Source organism: Dipteris shenzhenensis, chromosome 4, assembly GCF_047967505.1.
Source record: "Dipteris shenzhenensis isolate YYH24624 ecotype China chromosome 4, Dip_SZ_1.0, whole genome shotgun sequence".
Classification (NCBI taxonomy): Eukaryota; Viridiplantae; Streptophyta; class Polypodiopsida; order Gleicheniales; family Dipteridaceae; genus Dipteris; species Dipteris shenzhenensis.
This window is the reverse complement of record NC_141599.1, coordinates 6,354,376-6,372,306: the sequence shown is the minus strand read 5'-3', so window position 1 is coordinate 6,372,306 and position 17,931 is coordinate 6,354,376. Positions and strand designations below refer to the sequence as shown.

At 45.3% G+C, this 17,931-nt stretch overlaps 1 protein-coding gene across 1 annotated transcript in view; it reads left to right on the top strand.

Annotated features, from left to right (window-relative positions):
- The window catches only part of LOC147902387 (uncharacterized), a 151,349-nt gene that overhangs the window by 114,059 nt on the left and 19,359 nt on the right, over window positions 1–17,931 (top strand). The window contains exon 9 of the mRNA XM_087373655.1: window positions 2,299–2,371. Coding sequence (XP_087229781.1) covers window positions 2,299–2,371 — 73 coding nt within the window. The remainder of the gene's footprint in view (window positions 1–2,298; window positions 2,372–17,931) is intronic.

Genomic DNA, 17,931 nt, shown 5'->3' with positions numbered 1-17,931 from the left:
TGATACATTGTAAGAATGTAGCGGTGTCGTGTGATAAAACCAATAATATCCTTTGCAAAATCAATTATTGGATGAACCCAAGCAAGCTTCCCTATGTCCTTCAGCATGTTATTCAAGCAATGTGCCATGCAAGCACTAAAAGTGAGCTTAGGATAACGTGCCTCCAAAATGCGACCTACTGCCCTGTTGGAATTCTCCCCATCTGCTATGAATTGAATGACATGTTCAGCCCCCACCTCATTAATAGATTCACTCCACAAATCCGCCAACCTCTTAGTTATCAATGGACTTCAAGAAGCATGACTTACCCGTGCAATATGCAACTATGCCCTGAATAGATCAACTACGTGTATCACTCCATCCATCACCCATCAAGGTAGCACCAAATGTCTTCCATTCCTCTTTAACAAGCTTCAAAGCCCACTCTATGCTGTGCTTCTCTCCTTCTAAAATCTTGGTTCTCAAGGCTTCATAAGATGGCGGTGTGTAAGAGGGACCAAAAGCTGCAATAGCCCTCACCATATCCACAAAACAAGGATTGCGGGCTTGATTCAAGGCAATGTGATCACTAAAAAAAAAATACCCCACTGCATATCTACCTCTACCTTCCTGCCAGGGTGCCAAGTGGCAGCTAAGGAAGCTTGTTTCTTGCCCTTCCCAAGACTGGAAGTGGCAACTGAAATAGAAGGCATTGTTGAGACTGGAATACTTGTAGACACTGCACTTCCAACAGGCATAAAAGCTCAAGCACCATGCTTAGATGCATTTGCCAATGCTTTTAAGCGTAAAAGAACATTTTTTGGCACTGAAGGACATATGCTAATGCCTTTGTTCTGCTCTCCTAACAAGTGAGCTTTCACTCTCACTGAACTGCCAGTCTTTGGCTGGCCACAATAGCGGCATGTCCATTTTCGTGAACCTCTTGCAAGCAACTCCTCGGGATTTAGAAGGTCCACTTCCTTCCACCAAGGGGATTGGGCATCAGGGCGTGGAGGAGTCATGAGAATTCAAACTTCAAAGTTGATTGTTGTAACTTGTTTGCTGCTCTCACAGTTCTCTGTTAAAGCAACAAATGGAAGTCCATCAATATCAACTTGGTACATTACACAATAGTCAAATATTTGTTGCATTGATACATTATACAAGCAATTAATTATGACCAAACTATGCTACTTGCACACAGCATTGGCACTGTGCATATGTATATAATTTTTGTAGTAACGTACCTGTAGGCTGCTTCACTGAGGCTTGAGCACCTCCTGAGTCTTAACTTCTCACTCCTCTGCTCAGCTTCTGGAATCTGAATGTAGAGTCAACGTAGAGTCTCAACGCAGAGTCCACAGTCAATGCTTCAGCCTTGTGTAGCTCAAGCCTCAACGCCAAGTTCTAATTGGTCGTTGAGCGCAACAGCCTATTGCCAACAGTTCGTAGAAGCTAGTGTAGCTGCCAAGGCCCAGCCTCTAGCATCAAGCTAGAACTCTTCTTTTGTGTAGCTTTCACCTGTGTATGCAATTGGAAGATGGGCGTTAGCATAGCTGTTTGTCTTGTGCCGTCACCTGTGTATTGGAACGCTTGCATGCAGTAGGCTAGCGTAGGCTAGTTGTGCGTAGGCTAGCTGTAGCGTAGGCTGCGCGATGGTAGTGTAGGCTAGCGTAGCTTGATAGGCTATAGCGTTAGCAAGCTGCCAGGCATAGGCTAGGCGTTGCATGCAGCCTTGCAGGTTGAAGCAAGCTTGCAAGCGGCGAACATGCAGAGCATGGAGGTCGACTGCAAGCGGGGAACACACAGAGTGGCGAATCGCGCCGATTATATTAGGATTAGATAGTTGCCCCAAATCATGACCTGCATGAAGGGAACGGCTTAGGGAACATTCCCTAGACGTTCCACAAGGGATATGGAATGTTCCATAGCCATTCCACAGACCGGACGTTCCACAGATGTTCTCTTCAAGCTGAGTGAAGAGAACACCATTCCAACGTTCCATAGCTATGGAACGGCGTTCCCTGGCAACTATGGAACATAAGGGCTTGTGTGTGTCTTTGAGTCAGCTCCATGTAAATTATGGGCGCGTGTGGACTCCATTATAAAATATCGTCAATTTCACTTTAAAAAAAATTGTGATTGTGTGCGTGCGTGCGTGTGCGTGTGTAAGTACCTACTATGGGTATGTTATGCTTGCTTTTTCATCAAACATGCTTACAAGATCTTGATTTAAAACAGCAAGGTGTTTAGTAAGCTTTATGCGTGATAGAAGACATGACATGTGCTTGATTATAATGTCTCTCTCCCCCCCACCAGGTAGCTGTGTTTCAAAAGGAGATTGGAGATGAGTTGACAATCATGCCAAGCAGAAAGTCAATGGAGAGACGAGGTATGATCAATTGAGATTTATGCTTTCTTCATTCAAAGACAAAGCGATCCTGTAAAGAATGATAAGAGCCTTGTTTGGTCTTATCAAGATCCAAACGAGACTTAAATGAAGATGAATAGAAAAAGTTCAAGCTAGTATCTCTATCCAATAATGTAACCATGTGAGCGAGAATTAAGTGGAATCTTTCCCTTGTTTTATGGCAAGGATGTTTCCAACGTGCCTAGTCTAAACTGCAAAGGAGTCTTGAAGTTTTGTAATTAAGGCGCTGAGATATTTTGTTAAATTGGTGACTCATCTTCACTTTTCTTTCTTGAGCCACGAGTGGGGTAGATTTTGCATATTCTTTCTTCTCTTGGGACCATCGGTCTTGTCCACCTTCCGTTCTCCACTTCCAAATCATGTGAGCTGGTTTACATTTTACATATTAGATATCTTTTGAACATGGATAAGTCTTCTGCAAAGGTACTTTTGCATCCCTTAGCTATCCATTGGATTAATTGCCTATTTGTAGAATTGCATTTTGCCCCATTGTTTCTGTAGCATCTTCTGTGTCACTAGCTCTCTGATCTTGCATGCATCTTCAGATATATCAAGAGCTATTATAATTTATACCCCATAATTCCATCCATTTCATCCTTCTCAGTGCAATCGAGTGGATTGTGTAGCTTCCAATGCTTTGTGAGGTATTTCACTAGCATACATCTTCGCAACTTTGTTGAGGTAGGCCGTGCATTGGCATAATGCTTCCCCCTAGAGAGGTGTCATGCGTGTCTCATCTAGCAGGATGGAGTAGGGTGTCTGAGCCTCAACCCCCAATTCCCCTATGAGGAATCTTTTGTGTAAAGTTTCTATTTAGTTCCAGTAGGTCCCAAAGAGCCTAGGAGCCCATTCTAGACACCCACAAAGTATCACTGTTTGTACAAGCATTATGTATATAAATTTTCTCATCTCCCCATTCCACAAGTGTGCTCTTCTACAATTATTTTGGAAGCTATACAAAGCTTTCAAACCTCCCAGGATTTTCATTCTTGTTTCTACACAGCGTTCCACTTGTAGTTGTTGGAAAATTCCAGCCCTAGATATTTGATTCCAGCTAGAGACTGGATGCTGGCGGCGTTACTAGGAGATCTCGCTCCACACCTCAAGGATATTCGACTTCTGGGACGTGGAATCTTCCAAGTGGTTTTCGACTCCCACGAGTCCACATCCCTTGTTCTCAAAGCTAATCCCCTGGCTTTGGGTTCGAGGAGGATCTTTCTTTTACCCTACACCTTGGGCTTCGATCCGGTCGAGGAGGACAGGCAGGTCACTTCACTGTTCATCAGATTTCCTGGTCTTCCTCAGGTCTACTATCAACTGCTTGCCACTATCGGAGCCACATTCGGAGTGGTCACCGAGATCCCCACCCTTCCTGGCATGCCTTCTTCCTCTGCAGAGGCAGTCAGTGCAGATGGGGTGCCTCGTGTTAGGGTCATTGTCTCTGACCCTAACATCTCAGATGACCACATCATGCTTCAGCGTCCAGATGGCTCTCTTTCGACAGAGAGTCGAGGTTTCAGGTAGACAGGATCAGTGCAGGATTTGCAGGACCCTTGGACACTTTGCTAGAGACTGCCCAAGGAAGAGAAAAAGACCCTAGAGGTCTTCTGGTGCAGCTCCTTCACGTATTACCTTGACTGCACCTCCCCAGCACCATGTACCACGCACTCTAGGACCACCAGGAGCAACAGGGCACCTTGCTTTGCGCACCCCAAGACCACCAAGGGCAGCAGAGCGCCCAATGCCCGTTGCACACCCAGTACCTCGATGGAGAGCTATCAGAGCGGCTCCCTTACCTCAGGAGGAGACCCTTGATCCTGTTCAAACAGACGCCATCCAGACTCCAGAGGTGGATGTTGCTGCAGCCCCAGTCACTACAGTTCCACATCAGGAGGGGCCTTTAGATGCACAAGCCCCAGTCACCTTGGTTTCTGACCACGAGGGGGCTATAGGCACTTCTTCCCCGCAGACTGTTCTTGCCACAGTCAGGACGACCGAGAAAGTGCAGGCACAGACGAGGACTCCAGATTTCTCTTCAGCCCAACAAGATTTCTCTTCAGCCCAACCACAGGCCTCCTCAGCACCCAGCTCCAATTCTGCTGATAGAGGCCTGGCAGGTCCTTCTCCTCCATCTTCCACAAGTGCAAGTCTTCTTCGTGCTCCTCGGCCAGACTTGCTTATCAGGAACTCTTTTTCGGCACTGGCAGATTCGGCGACTTTCATGGATGATGAGGAATTTGTGCCCTCCACCTTAGGGGTCTCGGTCATTGGGATGTAGGATCGATTGAAAGAGAGAGTGAGTGCAGGTAGCAAAGCATCGCACACGTCTTAGCCGTCACGTCAAACTTGGATAATAAAAAAAGGAGTATAAGGTACAAGTACCTAGACCTAGGACTAAGTGTCCTAGGTGTCACATAGGACTAAGTGTCCTATGCGGCCTAAAAGGCACTAACACTACAAGTGCCTATATTTATGCCTACAAGGCACATACCATGGCCTATAGGGCATCACTAGAACCACTAGGAGATGGCCTACAAACCCCCCTCCATGGGATGGGGGCTGAAGTACTCTGGAAACGCCTCATAATACGTGGTATTTTCTGGTCATGGTGGCACATGTTCATCCAAAAGGATATAGCCACCTATGAATGGACAAGGGATGTCAGATCATGTAACAAAGGGAACCAAGTGTAAAGCCTGTCGAAAGACTTCGAACTTGGGACGAGGAAGTGCCTTTGTAAACATATATGCTATGTTGTCCTCTGTGGGAAGATATGACAACTCTATGTCTCCTGCTGACAACCACTCCCGAACATAATGATAATGGACTTCAATATGCTTGGTACGCGTATGAAACACTGGGTTATGCGCAATGGCCAAAGCACTCTAGCTGTCAGTGTAGACAATAGTGGAGGATGTATTGCGAATACCAAGATCTGTAAGTAACTGTCGAAGCCAAACACACTCTACTGTAGCGGTGAAAGCTGCCCTGTACTCAACCTCAGCTAGATGTGGCAACTGTTGGTTGCTTCTTGCTGAGCCAAGAGATACATGAATTGCCAAGCCAAAAACAATTGCCAGTATGTGACACTCTGGTGTCGGAACATCCAGCCCAGTCACTATCCGTGTAAGCATGCATGGTAAGTGAACCCTGATCACCATAGAAGAGGGCTAAATCCTAAGTGCCTCTGAGATTTCTGAAGACTCTCTTCACTGCCGGCCAATGCTGTGAACTGGGCATGTGCATGAATCTGCTGAGCTGAGATACTGCGTACTGTAAGTCAGGTCTGGTGTGACATAAATAAATAAGGCATCCAACAGCCTGTTGATAAAGAGTGATATCACATGGTGGGCTCCCATCATGAGCTGAGAATTTGAAGCCAAGGTCCACTGGAGTAGAGATTGGCTTGCAATCCTCAAACTGAAAACGATCAAGGAGCTGTCCAATGTACTTGGACTGAGACATCATGATACCCCCCTCAACATGAGCAAATTGAATGCCCAAATAATAGTGGAGCTGTCCCATGTCTAACATTTCAAAAACCTGCTGCAAATCAGCCTTGAAAGCTGCAATTTGCTGAGTATTTGGGCCCGTGATGAGCATATCATCCACATATAAAATCAGCACTAAAAAATCAGATCCACTCCCGTGGACATAAAGAGTGGGTTTTGTGGGGCTATTATGAAAACCAAGGGATAGTAACTGTGCATGAATTTTGGCATACCATGCCCTGAGTGCCTGTTTCAAACCATAAAGGGCTTTTCTAAGCCGGCATACCTTATTTTCAGAATTAACAACCTCAAAGCCAGGAGGTTGTGTGACATATACTTCTTCCTGCAGATCCCCATGAAGAAAAGCAGTCTTGATGTCAAGTTGGTGCACTTGCCAATGATGATGGGCTGCAATGGCAATGACACATCTAATGGTAGTATTCCTGGATGTGGGAGCAAATGTCTCCTCAAAGTCAATGTCTTGTTGTTGGGCATACCCTTTTGCAACAAGACGGCTTTGTATCGATCTATGCTGCCATCATATTTCCTTTTTAATTTGTAGACCGAGGAGGCTCATGTTGCTGGTCAAAGTCCTCTTATGAGGATGGCAGAGGTAACCAAGATTCAAAGGCATCAAACATGTCAGCATCTGGCTTAGCTTTGCAGTCCACAAGAGGAGAAGCTGAATGTTCAGCAAAGATTACATCTCTCCTGACAATAATCTTCCCAGTATTTGGTTGATATAACCGATACCCTCTGCTCTCTTGGATGTAACCAATAAATATGCATTTGATTGCCTTATCATCAAGCTTATGTCTCAGCTGAGATGGTACATGAACATATGCAAGAGACCCAAAAACTCTCATGTGTGAAAGTGAAGGCTTCCTCCCTTTCCATGCTTCATAAGGTGTAACAGTCTTCAATGCCCGTGTAGGTGATCTATTTAGCACATAGTTGGCACACATCACCGCATCAAGCCAAAATTTATTGGGCAAAGACTTGGCCTTAAGCATGCATCTGGCCATCTCCATTGTGGACCTGTTTTTCCTTTCAGAAACAGGATTCTGCTGAGGAGTGTAAGGAGTAGTGCATGAGTGAATAATGCCCCGTGAAGACAGAAATGCATCAAACTCCTTAGACATATACTCTCCCCCCCTATCTGTGTTGAGGGTGACAAGCTTGCATCCTGATTCATTCTTAACCATATTCAGCCACCTCTGAAAGCATAAGAAAACTTCAGATTTGGCTTTTAAAGGATATACCCAACAATATCTTGTGAAATCATCAATGAGTGTCATAAAATATTTGTTACCCCCAATGGCATTTGTCCTCATGGGGCCACAGACATCACTGTGTACTAGCTAAGGAAACCGATGCATCTTACCCAAAAGACAACCTTCACACACATGCTTGGAAACTGTGTGAGTTTGAGGTACATCATTTGCCATCTGCTGTGAATGTAGCTTTGCAAGAGCTCTATAATTGAGATGACCCATTCTCTCATGCCAAAGATGAGTTTCAGCGAGCTGTGAATCTGAAATAGCAAATGCTTCAATAGAAAGTGCAGCTGAGTGATGATCAAGGTGATAAAGCCCCTTTGGCAAAGTGCCAGTGAGAACTATGCCATTGTCATCACGAAGATCATAAACTAGGCATGTGTAGCCATCAAAAATCACTCTGAAACCTGAAGTGGCAATTGCTGAAATTGAAATCAAGTTGACTTCAATTCCAGGCACAAAAAGAACAGTTGTGAGAGTGACAGGATGGCTTGAAATGGATGTGAGCTGCACATCTCCAATTCCTTTTACAGCATAGGAAGCATTATTAGCACATGTGACAGTCCCCCCTCAAGGTGCATCAGCTAAAGAATGAAACAATTGTTTGCAAGATGTGACATGCTTGGAAGCACCACTATCAAAGTACCAGGACTGAGCATCATTAGCAGTAAAGAATGCATCAGCTTTGGAGGGATCAAATGAGCAATGGACAGCCCATGCCCAATCATCTTGAAGAGCATGTGCATGTGAAGCATCTTCTGGCTCATGGGATTCAATAGCATGAGAGGCATTAACTGTCAATCCTGCTTTCTTTTTCTCCGAAGCAATGCGCTTCCTGCATTCTGAAATGTCATGTCTTGGCTTGCGACAATAGTTGCATCATTTCTTCTTTGACTTATCTGCTGTATTTTTAGATGCATGGGAGGAATTGCAGCTGCTATGCGCAGATTTTGGCTTGCCCATAGGCTTGGAAGCCTTGCCTCTTCCTGTTTGCTATGAAGCAAATGCATGATCAGGAATAATGGCTTGTCTATTAGCTCTACTTTGCTCTTACTGCAAAAGCAAAGTAACTAGGTGATCAAAAGAATAGTGGTCTGGATTACCCATGGCCACTAATCGAAGGGTTGTAGCAAACCCTTGATATGTATTTGGCAGTCCATTCAATGTGGTACGGACAAGCTATGAATTTGGCACCACCTCATTAATGTTGGCAAGTTGTTCCATGAGGTCCTTGACCTTTGTCAGGTATGCATCCATAGAGTCACCTTTATTCATGCTGACTTCCTGTAATTGCCTTCTCAAATATGCAACACGTGTCTCATTGTGAATCTAATAGAGAGATGCCAATTTATCCCAAGCATCCTTTGCTATCCTGCAAGACCGGATGTGTGGAATAATGATTCTCTTGCATGATAAAGCAATACATGAATGTACCTCTCATCTCTTGCATCCCATTTTGTCTGTTCCTGAGTTGGAAGAGTAGTAGCAGGAGTGCTAGAATATGAGGCATCAGGAGGAGTACCCTCTGCAGAGGGACCAGTAGTAGAGGCAACCACTGTAGCATTGGTTGGCCTCTGATCAACCCCAGAAACAATATTCCACAAATGCTTCGCAACAAGAATATGTTTCATGAGATAAGACCACATCGGATAGTTGGTGCCATCCAACTTATCATCTTCATGAAGAACGCCAAATAGATCTTGATTGTTCCCAGCCATAGCAAATGTGATACCCTGAAAGAGACCTGAAAACCCAAAAGCCTCAAGGCTATCACTGCAAAAAGCTGGCTGTCCAAAAATGACAGCAAATATTTGCAAATTTCCGACCCAAATCAAAGGGCAAATGTAGATCTGACCCAAATGTGACTGTGGCAGGCAATGTTTACTGCAAAAACAGCAAATCTGGCAAAAGCCCCAAATTTAATGAGGGCAAATAGGCCAAAAAGAGGGCAAATGCAGAAAAGCCCCAAAATTTGCTGAAATTTTTGCAAATGTGACCCAATGTATGATAATCTGACTCAATGTCTTGCAAAAGTGACTCAATGTACTGCAATCAAAAAGAAATTGCAGATCAAAGCCCAAATCTCTAGTGTTCTTGCAAGAAGTTGCAACTAGAAGAGATGAAAGGTACTGAAAGCCCCAAAATTTTGCAAATGTCCTGCAAAAACCCAACGCAACTTCACAGCCAATGCCTAAACAAGTATGAAACGTGAGATAGCTTTGCACGTGTAAAACTGTACAAAACTCACGGGAAAAGTATGATCTGTACGGAATGCTGCTATGAACGGGCAATACAAGTGTCCAATGTACGGTGTATGTACAACGTATGGAAGCTGTACTGAATGCAAGTACAACTGTACGGAGCACAGTATACGGAATCCAAAGTATGGTAGAAGTACAATGTACGGAAGCTGTATGGAGCATGTACAATTGTACATAGGTACAAAACGTAGTACGGTATGCAGTACAGAGCAGTTACATCTGTTGTATGGAAGCAAGTATAGGGCAAGTACGAAGTACGGATGCATGTACATTGTACAACACAGGTACATACGAAAGCAAGTACAATATACGGAACGTAGGTACAAAGTACGACGGCGCAGGTATAGAATACAATACTGAGTAGTACGACGGTGCAGATACAATGAGTGACCCGGAGCAGGCTGTGCGTACGGGTGTCCGTACAATCGTACGAACTGTACGGATGAAGGAGCAGGCAGGCTGAAGGGAGCTGGTGTGAGTCCAGGAGCAGGAAGCAAGTATTAACGTGGCTTTGATACCACTGTAGGATCGATTGAAAGAGAGAGTGAGTGTAGGTAGCAAAGCATCGCACACGTCTTAGCCGTCACGTCAAACTTGGATAATAAAAAAAGGAGTACAAGGTACAACTACCTAGACCTAGGACTAAGCCCTAGGTGTCACATAGGACTAAGTGTCCTATGTGGCCTAAAAGGCACTAACACTACAAGTGCCTATATTTATGTCACAAGGCACATACCATGGCCTATAGGGCATCACTAGAACCACCAGGAGATGGCCTACATGGGATTCCTTCCTTCAGCAGGTGTGGGGATCCTTTCACCTGTTGAGTTTCCTGCCCTTAGCAGGAGTGTTTCAGCCCAGGGGAAGATGGTCTCCTTTACTAGGTCGGGTAAGCCTTTCCATCCAGCATCCTCTTGTCGATGAGGATAGTCAGTTGGAACATACAGGGCCTAGGCGGAGTTCCACACCGTCGCCGTAGGCAGCTGATCCGGAATCAACTTCATCTAGGTGTCACTGGAGGTGCTATTGATATCCTTTTTATCCAGGAACACAAGTTGGATGCCACTGATTGCTCTAAGTCGGGCAAACTGCTTTCAAGACATACCTTCTGGTCGCCTGCTATGGGCACAAGGGGAGGTACTTGCATTTCGGTCTCTTCCTCTATTCTCTTCTTGGTTGCGGGTGTTGGGGTAAAGGCACATTGCCACCCCTTTATTAAAGATAGGACACCTATGACTGTCTTAAGACAGTCATAGGGAAAAACCTAATCCTAATAAAACTAATGAGTTTGTGGTGTGGCTCATCACTTCACACCCGCACACCTTGAGTCCTCTCTCTCTCTCTCACTCTCACCCTCTTGCTCTCATTTCCCCCTTGAAGCCCTTCAACTGGTATCAGACCAAGGTTTCCCTTCTACCCTTGACCAGCCACCTTATCCCTCAACCTCTACCTAGCCAGCGCCGTATGGACGTAAGTCGTCCGTACAGCCGTACGGACGGACTTCGAGCGGCACGGATCTGATCAGGGCGCAAGCGCGGGCATCGAGCGTGGGCACGGGAGCAGCGCGGGCGCGGGCGCGGGTTGTGGCGTCGGCACGGGAGCAGCTCGAGCGCGGACACGGGCTGTGGCGCGGGTCGCGGGCTGTACAGCAGCTGCTGACAGCAGCAGGGCAGCGCTGCGTCACACCAGCAGCTGCACAGCAGCTGCATAGCAGCTCTCACCTGTCGTACGGACTGCCGTACAGTCGTACGGACGACGCCGCCGCCGTACCTGCAGGGAACTACAACAAGGCAAAATTTTTCGAAATTTTTTTTCCCTTTTCTGGGATTCCGTACACTGCGCAGGTACAGGAAGTACAGCAGGCGCAGATTGTTTTTTTTTTTGTTTGGGGAAGAAAGAGAGGTGAAAGCGCATTCTGCTCTTCATTCCTCTTGATTCAGGGTCATTTTTCAGTTCACAAAACTGTGTTATCTTGACAGTACAGCAAGTACTTTCATTCATCTCGTGCTTGAGGTGAAGAGAACCACAGTGTGTGGTTGATTGCACAGCTATTTTGTTCTGGGAAGGTAATGCCTTGATTTTGCAAGAGGACATATGCTTTTACTGGGTTTGAATCTCAATTCACAGGTGAGCAGATCATAGGGCTTTTGCCCGGAAGGTGATGCATTGTATGCCTTGAGGCAGTGTGGTGCCAGAGAGCACACATTTGTCTTGATTTCCGCAGTGTCGAGGTGACATTTTCTTGCAGGTCACATTTCTTGTGCCACACTCAGAGAACCTCAGTTGAGCCACGCTTGGCCAGGGCGCATCGAGTTTACTCGGTCCCTAACTGTCCATCGTTGACAGTGCTCAAAAGGTTCCTCATTGAGTGTTTGTACGTTGGGATCTGTGTATGTCATTTCTACACAGGGCAGTATTTGCATTACACTGTTAGTTGATTTTGTCAGAGAGATTTGCACATTGTATGCCTTATCCCTCATTGTTGAGGTTGTTTTTTCACTTGGTACAAGTGTCAGATCAAGGGGCTTTTGCCCAGATTTTGCTTGAGAACACTTGGGTTACTGTCAGAGATCTTCAGATGCCTTTTATCCCCTTGGTATAAGGGTGATTGCTTGGGATTTATCCCATTTTCTGTTGCAGGTTTGTGACAGGCTGAAGTGTCATTTTTTTTTTGGGGGAGTTTACCAAGTGGTTTATGCATATTAACTCAGTTGAATACCTCATCTGAGGTGGGAGAGGTGATCAGTACAGTTAGTACATCAGGGTTTACAGCAGTGTTTGTGCTTTGTCAGATGATTATGCACTGTTAAGCACTTGTTGAGCAGCTGCAGCAGTCTGAAATTACTGTTTTTATGCCTCTTTGAGCACGGTACAGTGTGTCAGAAGGTACAGTATTTGCAGGGTCATTTACTGTTTTGCTGCAGATTTTCCTGACAGTAAAAAACAGCACCATTGAGAGTGCTTCTGGCTCTTGAATAGAGCAGGTTTTTTCTGAGAAATCAGAATTTTTATTCAGTCCTTTTTTTTACTTCCAGGGAGTCAGGTACTTTCCTTATCTGATATGGCATCAGGGGGAAGTGATTCTTCAATTCTGAACATAAAGAAACTGGAAGGAGCACACAACTATGCATTATGGGCAGAACAGTGCTTGAATGTACTTCTGTTAAAGAAGATTGCTAAGCCCATAAGGGTGAAGGGTGTCAAGCCATCTGACATGGCAGCTGATGACTGGGAAGAGCTTGATTTGTCCGCAAGGGCAGCTATCATGCTCACTATTTCAGACACTCTTGTGTTCAATGTTCAGGCTGAAAAGACCTCTTATGGTCTATGGCAAAGGCTAGAAGAATTGTATGCCCAAAAGAGCTCAGCCAGTAAGGTTTATTGGCTGAAGAAGCTGGTTGATCTTCGCATGAAGGAAGGTACAGCTATGACCTCACACTTGAGTGAGTTCAATGCCATCTTTACACAGCTGATTGCACAGGGGTTGAATCTTGATGAGGAGTTCAAGGCTACTTTCTTGTTGTGTACCCTCCCTGAGAGTTGGGACACTTTCAAGACCACCCTGTCTAATTCAAATGTCACTCTTATATATGCTGATGTAGAGAGCTCTCTCCTCATGGAGGAGATGAGCAGGAAGAATAATGCGGGCAGCAAGTCTTCAAATGCTTTGCAGGTACAGGATAGAGGCAGGACTCAGCAGAAGGGGAGATCTGCTAGTAAGTCCAAATCCCGAAGTCAGTCCCGTGGTAAAAAGGAAATTGAATGCTTTTATTGTGGCAAGAAGGGACATGTGAAGTCTAAGTGCTTCAAGTTCATACGGGATCAGAAAGCCAAGAAGGCTGAAACAAAGGATGCAGGAAATGCAAGCAAAGGCAAAGGCAAGGCCAAGGCAGATGACTTGGATGCAGTGAATGTTGCAGCAGAGGACAGTGACAGTGACATACATGATGTTTTATGCTCTTCTGCTGTAATAGCACATGCCTTGGTTATTGATGGTCACGACATGCACACCTGGCTCTTGGATTCAGGTGCCTCTTTTCATGTTACTCCTCATAGGGAGTGGTTTACTTCCTACACAGGTTCTCATGGAGTTGTTCATCTTGGGAACAACTATGCATGTCAGATTGCAGGGATTGGCAGTATACAGATAGTATTTCCTGATGGACGCATATTCATGCTTGATGGTGTCCGCCATGTGCTGCAAATCAAGAAAAATCTGATTAGCACTGGCTTATTGGATGACAGTGGTTACCACACCACATTTGGGGATTCCAAATGGGTGATTACTGATGGCCAGACTGTAGTGGCTGAGGGTTTTAAGAGTGATACCTTGTACCCTCTTTATGTTTCCAGTGTGGGTAATCATGTTGTTGCCATAACCGAGCTGCCAAAGGTTTCATTGTGGCATAGCCGGTTGGGACACATGTCTGTTAAAGGAATGCAAGAACTGTCACGTTTGGGTTATCCGCCGCCTCTTTCTTTTTCAGATTTGCCTACTTGTGATCATTGTATATTTGGCAAGCATTCTGATTTGTGTGAAATGCCACAGTTATCACTAGGGGGTGCAAAATATTTTATTACTTTCATTGATGATTCCACACGCAAAGTGTGGGTCTATTTCTTGAAGCATAAGGGCGATGCCTTAGATGCTTTCAAGAAGTTTGTCGCTCAGGTTGAGAATCGGACAGGTCGCAGGCTGAAATGCCTCAGATCCGATAATGGGGGTGAGTATGTGTCACATGCTTTTGTGCAGTTTTGCCAAGCTAAGGGCATCAAACAGGAACTCACAGCCCCTCATAATGCATCTCAAAATGGTGCAAGTGAGCGTATGAATCGAACTATTCAGGAGAAGGTTCGATGTATGTTGTCTTATGCTGCAATACCCCATGGTTTTTGGGCAGAAGCCGTGCAAACAGCAGTTCACATTATTAACAGGTCGCCAAATAAGGCTTTGGAGTTGAAAGTGCCAGAGGAGGTGTGGTCTGGCAAGCCACCTTCATATAAGCACTTACGTGTATTTGGCTGCGAGTGCTTTGCTCATGTACGCAAAGAACTGCGCACCAAACTGGATCCAAAGTCTATCAGATGTATCTTTATGGGTTATGGTGACGAAGGTGAAATGGGGTACAGGTTATGGGATCCCGTTAAACGGAAGATTATACGCAGCAATGATGTCATCTTTAAAGAGGATAGTGTACACAAGGAACCCGTGCAACCTGTGGAATACAGGAGGGTTATTTATGATGATGTTGGACAACAAAGAATGCCCATTTATATGCAGCAGCAGGCTGCTGCATATCACCCTGTTCAAGAGGGTATACAGGCTGAAAATCAGCCAGATAATTTTGCCAATGATGCACCACTGGATATGCCAGCAAATGGGGCTGTAGAACAGCCAGATATGGTGGTACAGCCACCCGTCATGCATGAAGAACAGGCTGGACAGCAGCCTAATCCGGAACATTTTGTTAGGAGGAGCACCCGTGCACAACGGCCTCCTGCCAGGTTTGTTCCAGGAGCCAATAATGTGGCTGATTTTATCATGCTGACAGATTGTGGTGAGCCTTCCAGCTTCAAGGAAGCTATGGGAAGAACAGAGAAAAAGAAGTGGGAGAAAGCCATGCAGTCAGAAATGGACTCCCTACTTCAAAATGATACATGGGACTTGGTGCAGCTACCTGCAGGCAGAAAGGTTTTGCCATGCAAGTGGGTTTACAAAGTCAAAGTGGATTCAAATGCTTTACCAAGGTATCAGGCCAGATTGGTTGCCAAGGGATTTAAGCAGGAGAAGGGCATTGACTTTGATGAGATCTTTTCCCCTGTAGTCAAGATGACTACTTTGAGAGCAGTGTTAGCTCTTGTTGCTCATGAAGACATGGATTTATGTCAAATGGATGTGAAGATAGCTTTTCTTCACGGAGATCTCCATGATGAGATCTATATGAGTCAGCCAGAGGGATATGCTGTTAAAGGGAAAGAGCAGCTTGTGTGTAAGCTCAAGAGGAGCTTGTATGGACTCAAACAGGCGCCAAGAGAATGGTACAAGAAGTTTGATGCCTTCATGCAGTCCCAAGGGTATCATAGGTGTGAGACCGATCATTGCTTGTACACCAAACGGGCAAAGGATGGCAGTTTGATGCTACTCATTCTATATGTGGATGACATGCTTATTGCCAGTAAATCTCAGCATGAGATTAGTGCTTTGAAGAAACAACTGCATAAGTCTTTTGACATGAAAGACTTGGGTGATGCAAATCATATTCTTGGCATGCGGATTACTCGTGACAGGTCCAAGGGACTTTTGTTTCTGTCACAGAAAGAGTACATTGAAAAAGTACTGCAGCGCTTTAAAATGGAGGGGGGGAAGTCTATTAGTACCCCATTGCCTCCACATTTAAAACTCAGCAGTAAGGACAGCCCCAGATCAGATGATGATAAGGCTGAAATGGCCAAGGTTCCGTATGCATCTGCAGTTGGTTCTTTGATGTATGCCATGGTTGCCACTCGTCCGGATATTGCTTTTGCGGTGGGAGTCATCAGCAGGTATATGGCAAATCCAGGCAAGCGGCACTGGGAAGCAGTGAAAGGTGTCTTGAGGTATCTCAAGGGTACCAAAGACTTGTGCATATGCTATGGTAGGCAGGATGCATTGGTGCATGGTTTTACAGATTCAGACTATGCAGGGAATGCAGATAACCGGAAGTCTACTACCGGTTATATTTTCACATTTGCAGGAGGTGCTATATCATGGGTGTCTCGGTTGCAGAAATGTGTTGCACTGTCAACCACTGAAGCTGAATATGTTGCAGCCACTGAGGCCTGCAAGGAAGCAATATGGCTTACTCGGCTGGTGGGAGATTTGGGCATTACAGGAGATATGCCAGTTTTGCATTGTGATAGTCAGAGTGCTATCATGTTGGCAAAGAATTCGGTCTTTCATCAAAAGACCAAGCACATTGATGTGAAATATCATTTCATCAGGGAGGTACTGGAAGACAAGCGACTCGAGCTTGTGAAAGTGCACACTGATGATAATCCTGCAGATTTGCTCACTAAGAGCTTGCCTACAGAGCGGTTTGCACATTGCCGCCACATCATGGGATTAGGATAAGACCATTCTTATTTTATGGTCTGGTATACAGTAACTGTATATTGCTGTAATTTTTATTCTTTTCTCCCCTTTAGGCACATTGGCCTTTAGGTGGGAGGTTGTTGGGGTAAAGGCACATTGCCACCCCTTTATTAAAGATAGGACACCTATGACTGTCTTAAGACAGTCATAGGGAAAAACCTAATCCTAATAAAACTAATGAGTTTGTGGTGTGGCTCATCACTTCACACTCGCACACCTTGAGTCCTCTCTCTCTCTCTCACTCTCACCCTCTTGCTCTCATTTCCCCCTTGAAGCCCTTCAGCGGGTCATGGTATTATTTCCCCCTCCAGAGCTCAATGGATCATTATTTTGATTGGAGGGCGTAAGATTGGTCTTCTGTCAAAAACCTGTTGTATCATAGGATGAAAAGACTCCAGAGAAAAAGAAGCATCTGCATCCTGAACAGAAAGAGACTCTGGCACAGTCTTCACAGACATAGGAACTGGATCACTATCTGTACTCTTTGAAAAGGAGCATCTGACGAAAGAGCTGCATCAGATAACTCATCATTTCAGCTTCAGTCGGGATAGCAACTTGAGAGAGAGCATGCAGATCATCCTGTATAATCCCCTCTGCAAGGGGCACATCCATATCCTGAGGAGAAGGAGACTGATGGTGCTTAACAGGGGTGCGATCGTGAGCTTCTTCAGCAAGAGAAAGATTGGCCTGTGATTTATCTACCTTCCTCCAGTAGTGCTTCGGAGCAGTAGAAGAAGGCTTCTCCAATGAGGCCATAGCAGAAACCGGAGTAGAAGGGAGAGTAACCTTGACAGCTGAAGAAGGAGTAGGACGAGTGGGCCTGGATGCAGAAGGGCAATCACGTGCAAAATGACCAACTTGTCGGCACTGATAACATGCAGTGGGAAAAGATGCAAAATGCAGCCTGATGCGCATCGGATGGGCAAATCCCAAATCAAGATCCAGAGTAGACACACACCCACACACACATCGCTTTTGAATATGGCCCTAGAGGAAGGCTTTCTCCTAGAATGGCAACACAGTAAAATTGTACCGATCGACAGGGTGGGGAGAGCAAAATGGCAAAAAGTTACCGCACAATCATGGTAAGCAGCCTAATGGCCAAGTTATATGGCACTATTCTTGAATAGAAAATTAGCAATTGGAGACACAGGGAGTCCGGGCACCATCCCAAGTAGGGCTCCGTCCCAAGCATTCGACAATAGACCGCTTGATCGCCATGAGGGGTGCATTGGAAGGGGCGAAGCATAAAAAAGAGGCTATATTTTGTTGCTTTGTAGATTTCAAGAAAGCCTTCGACAAGGTTCCACGCAGGAAATTATGGAAAAAACTAGAAAAGCTCAAAACTCCTCACACAGTC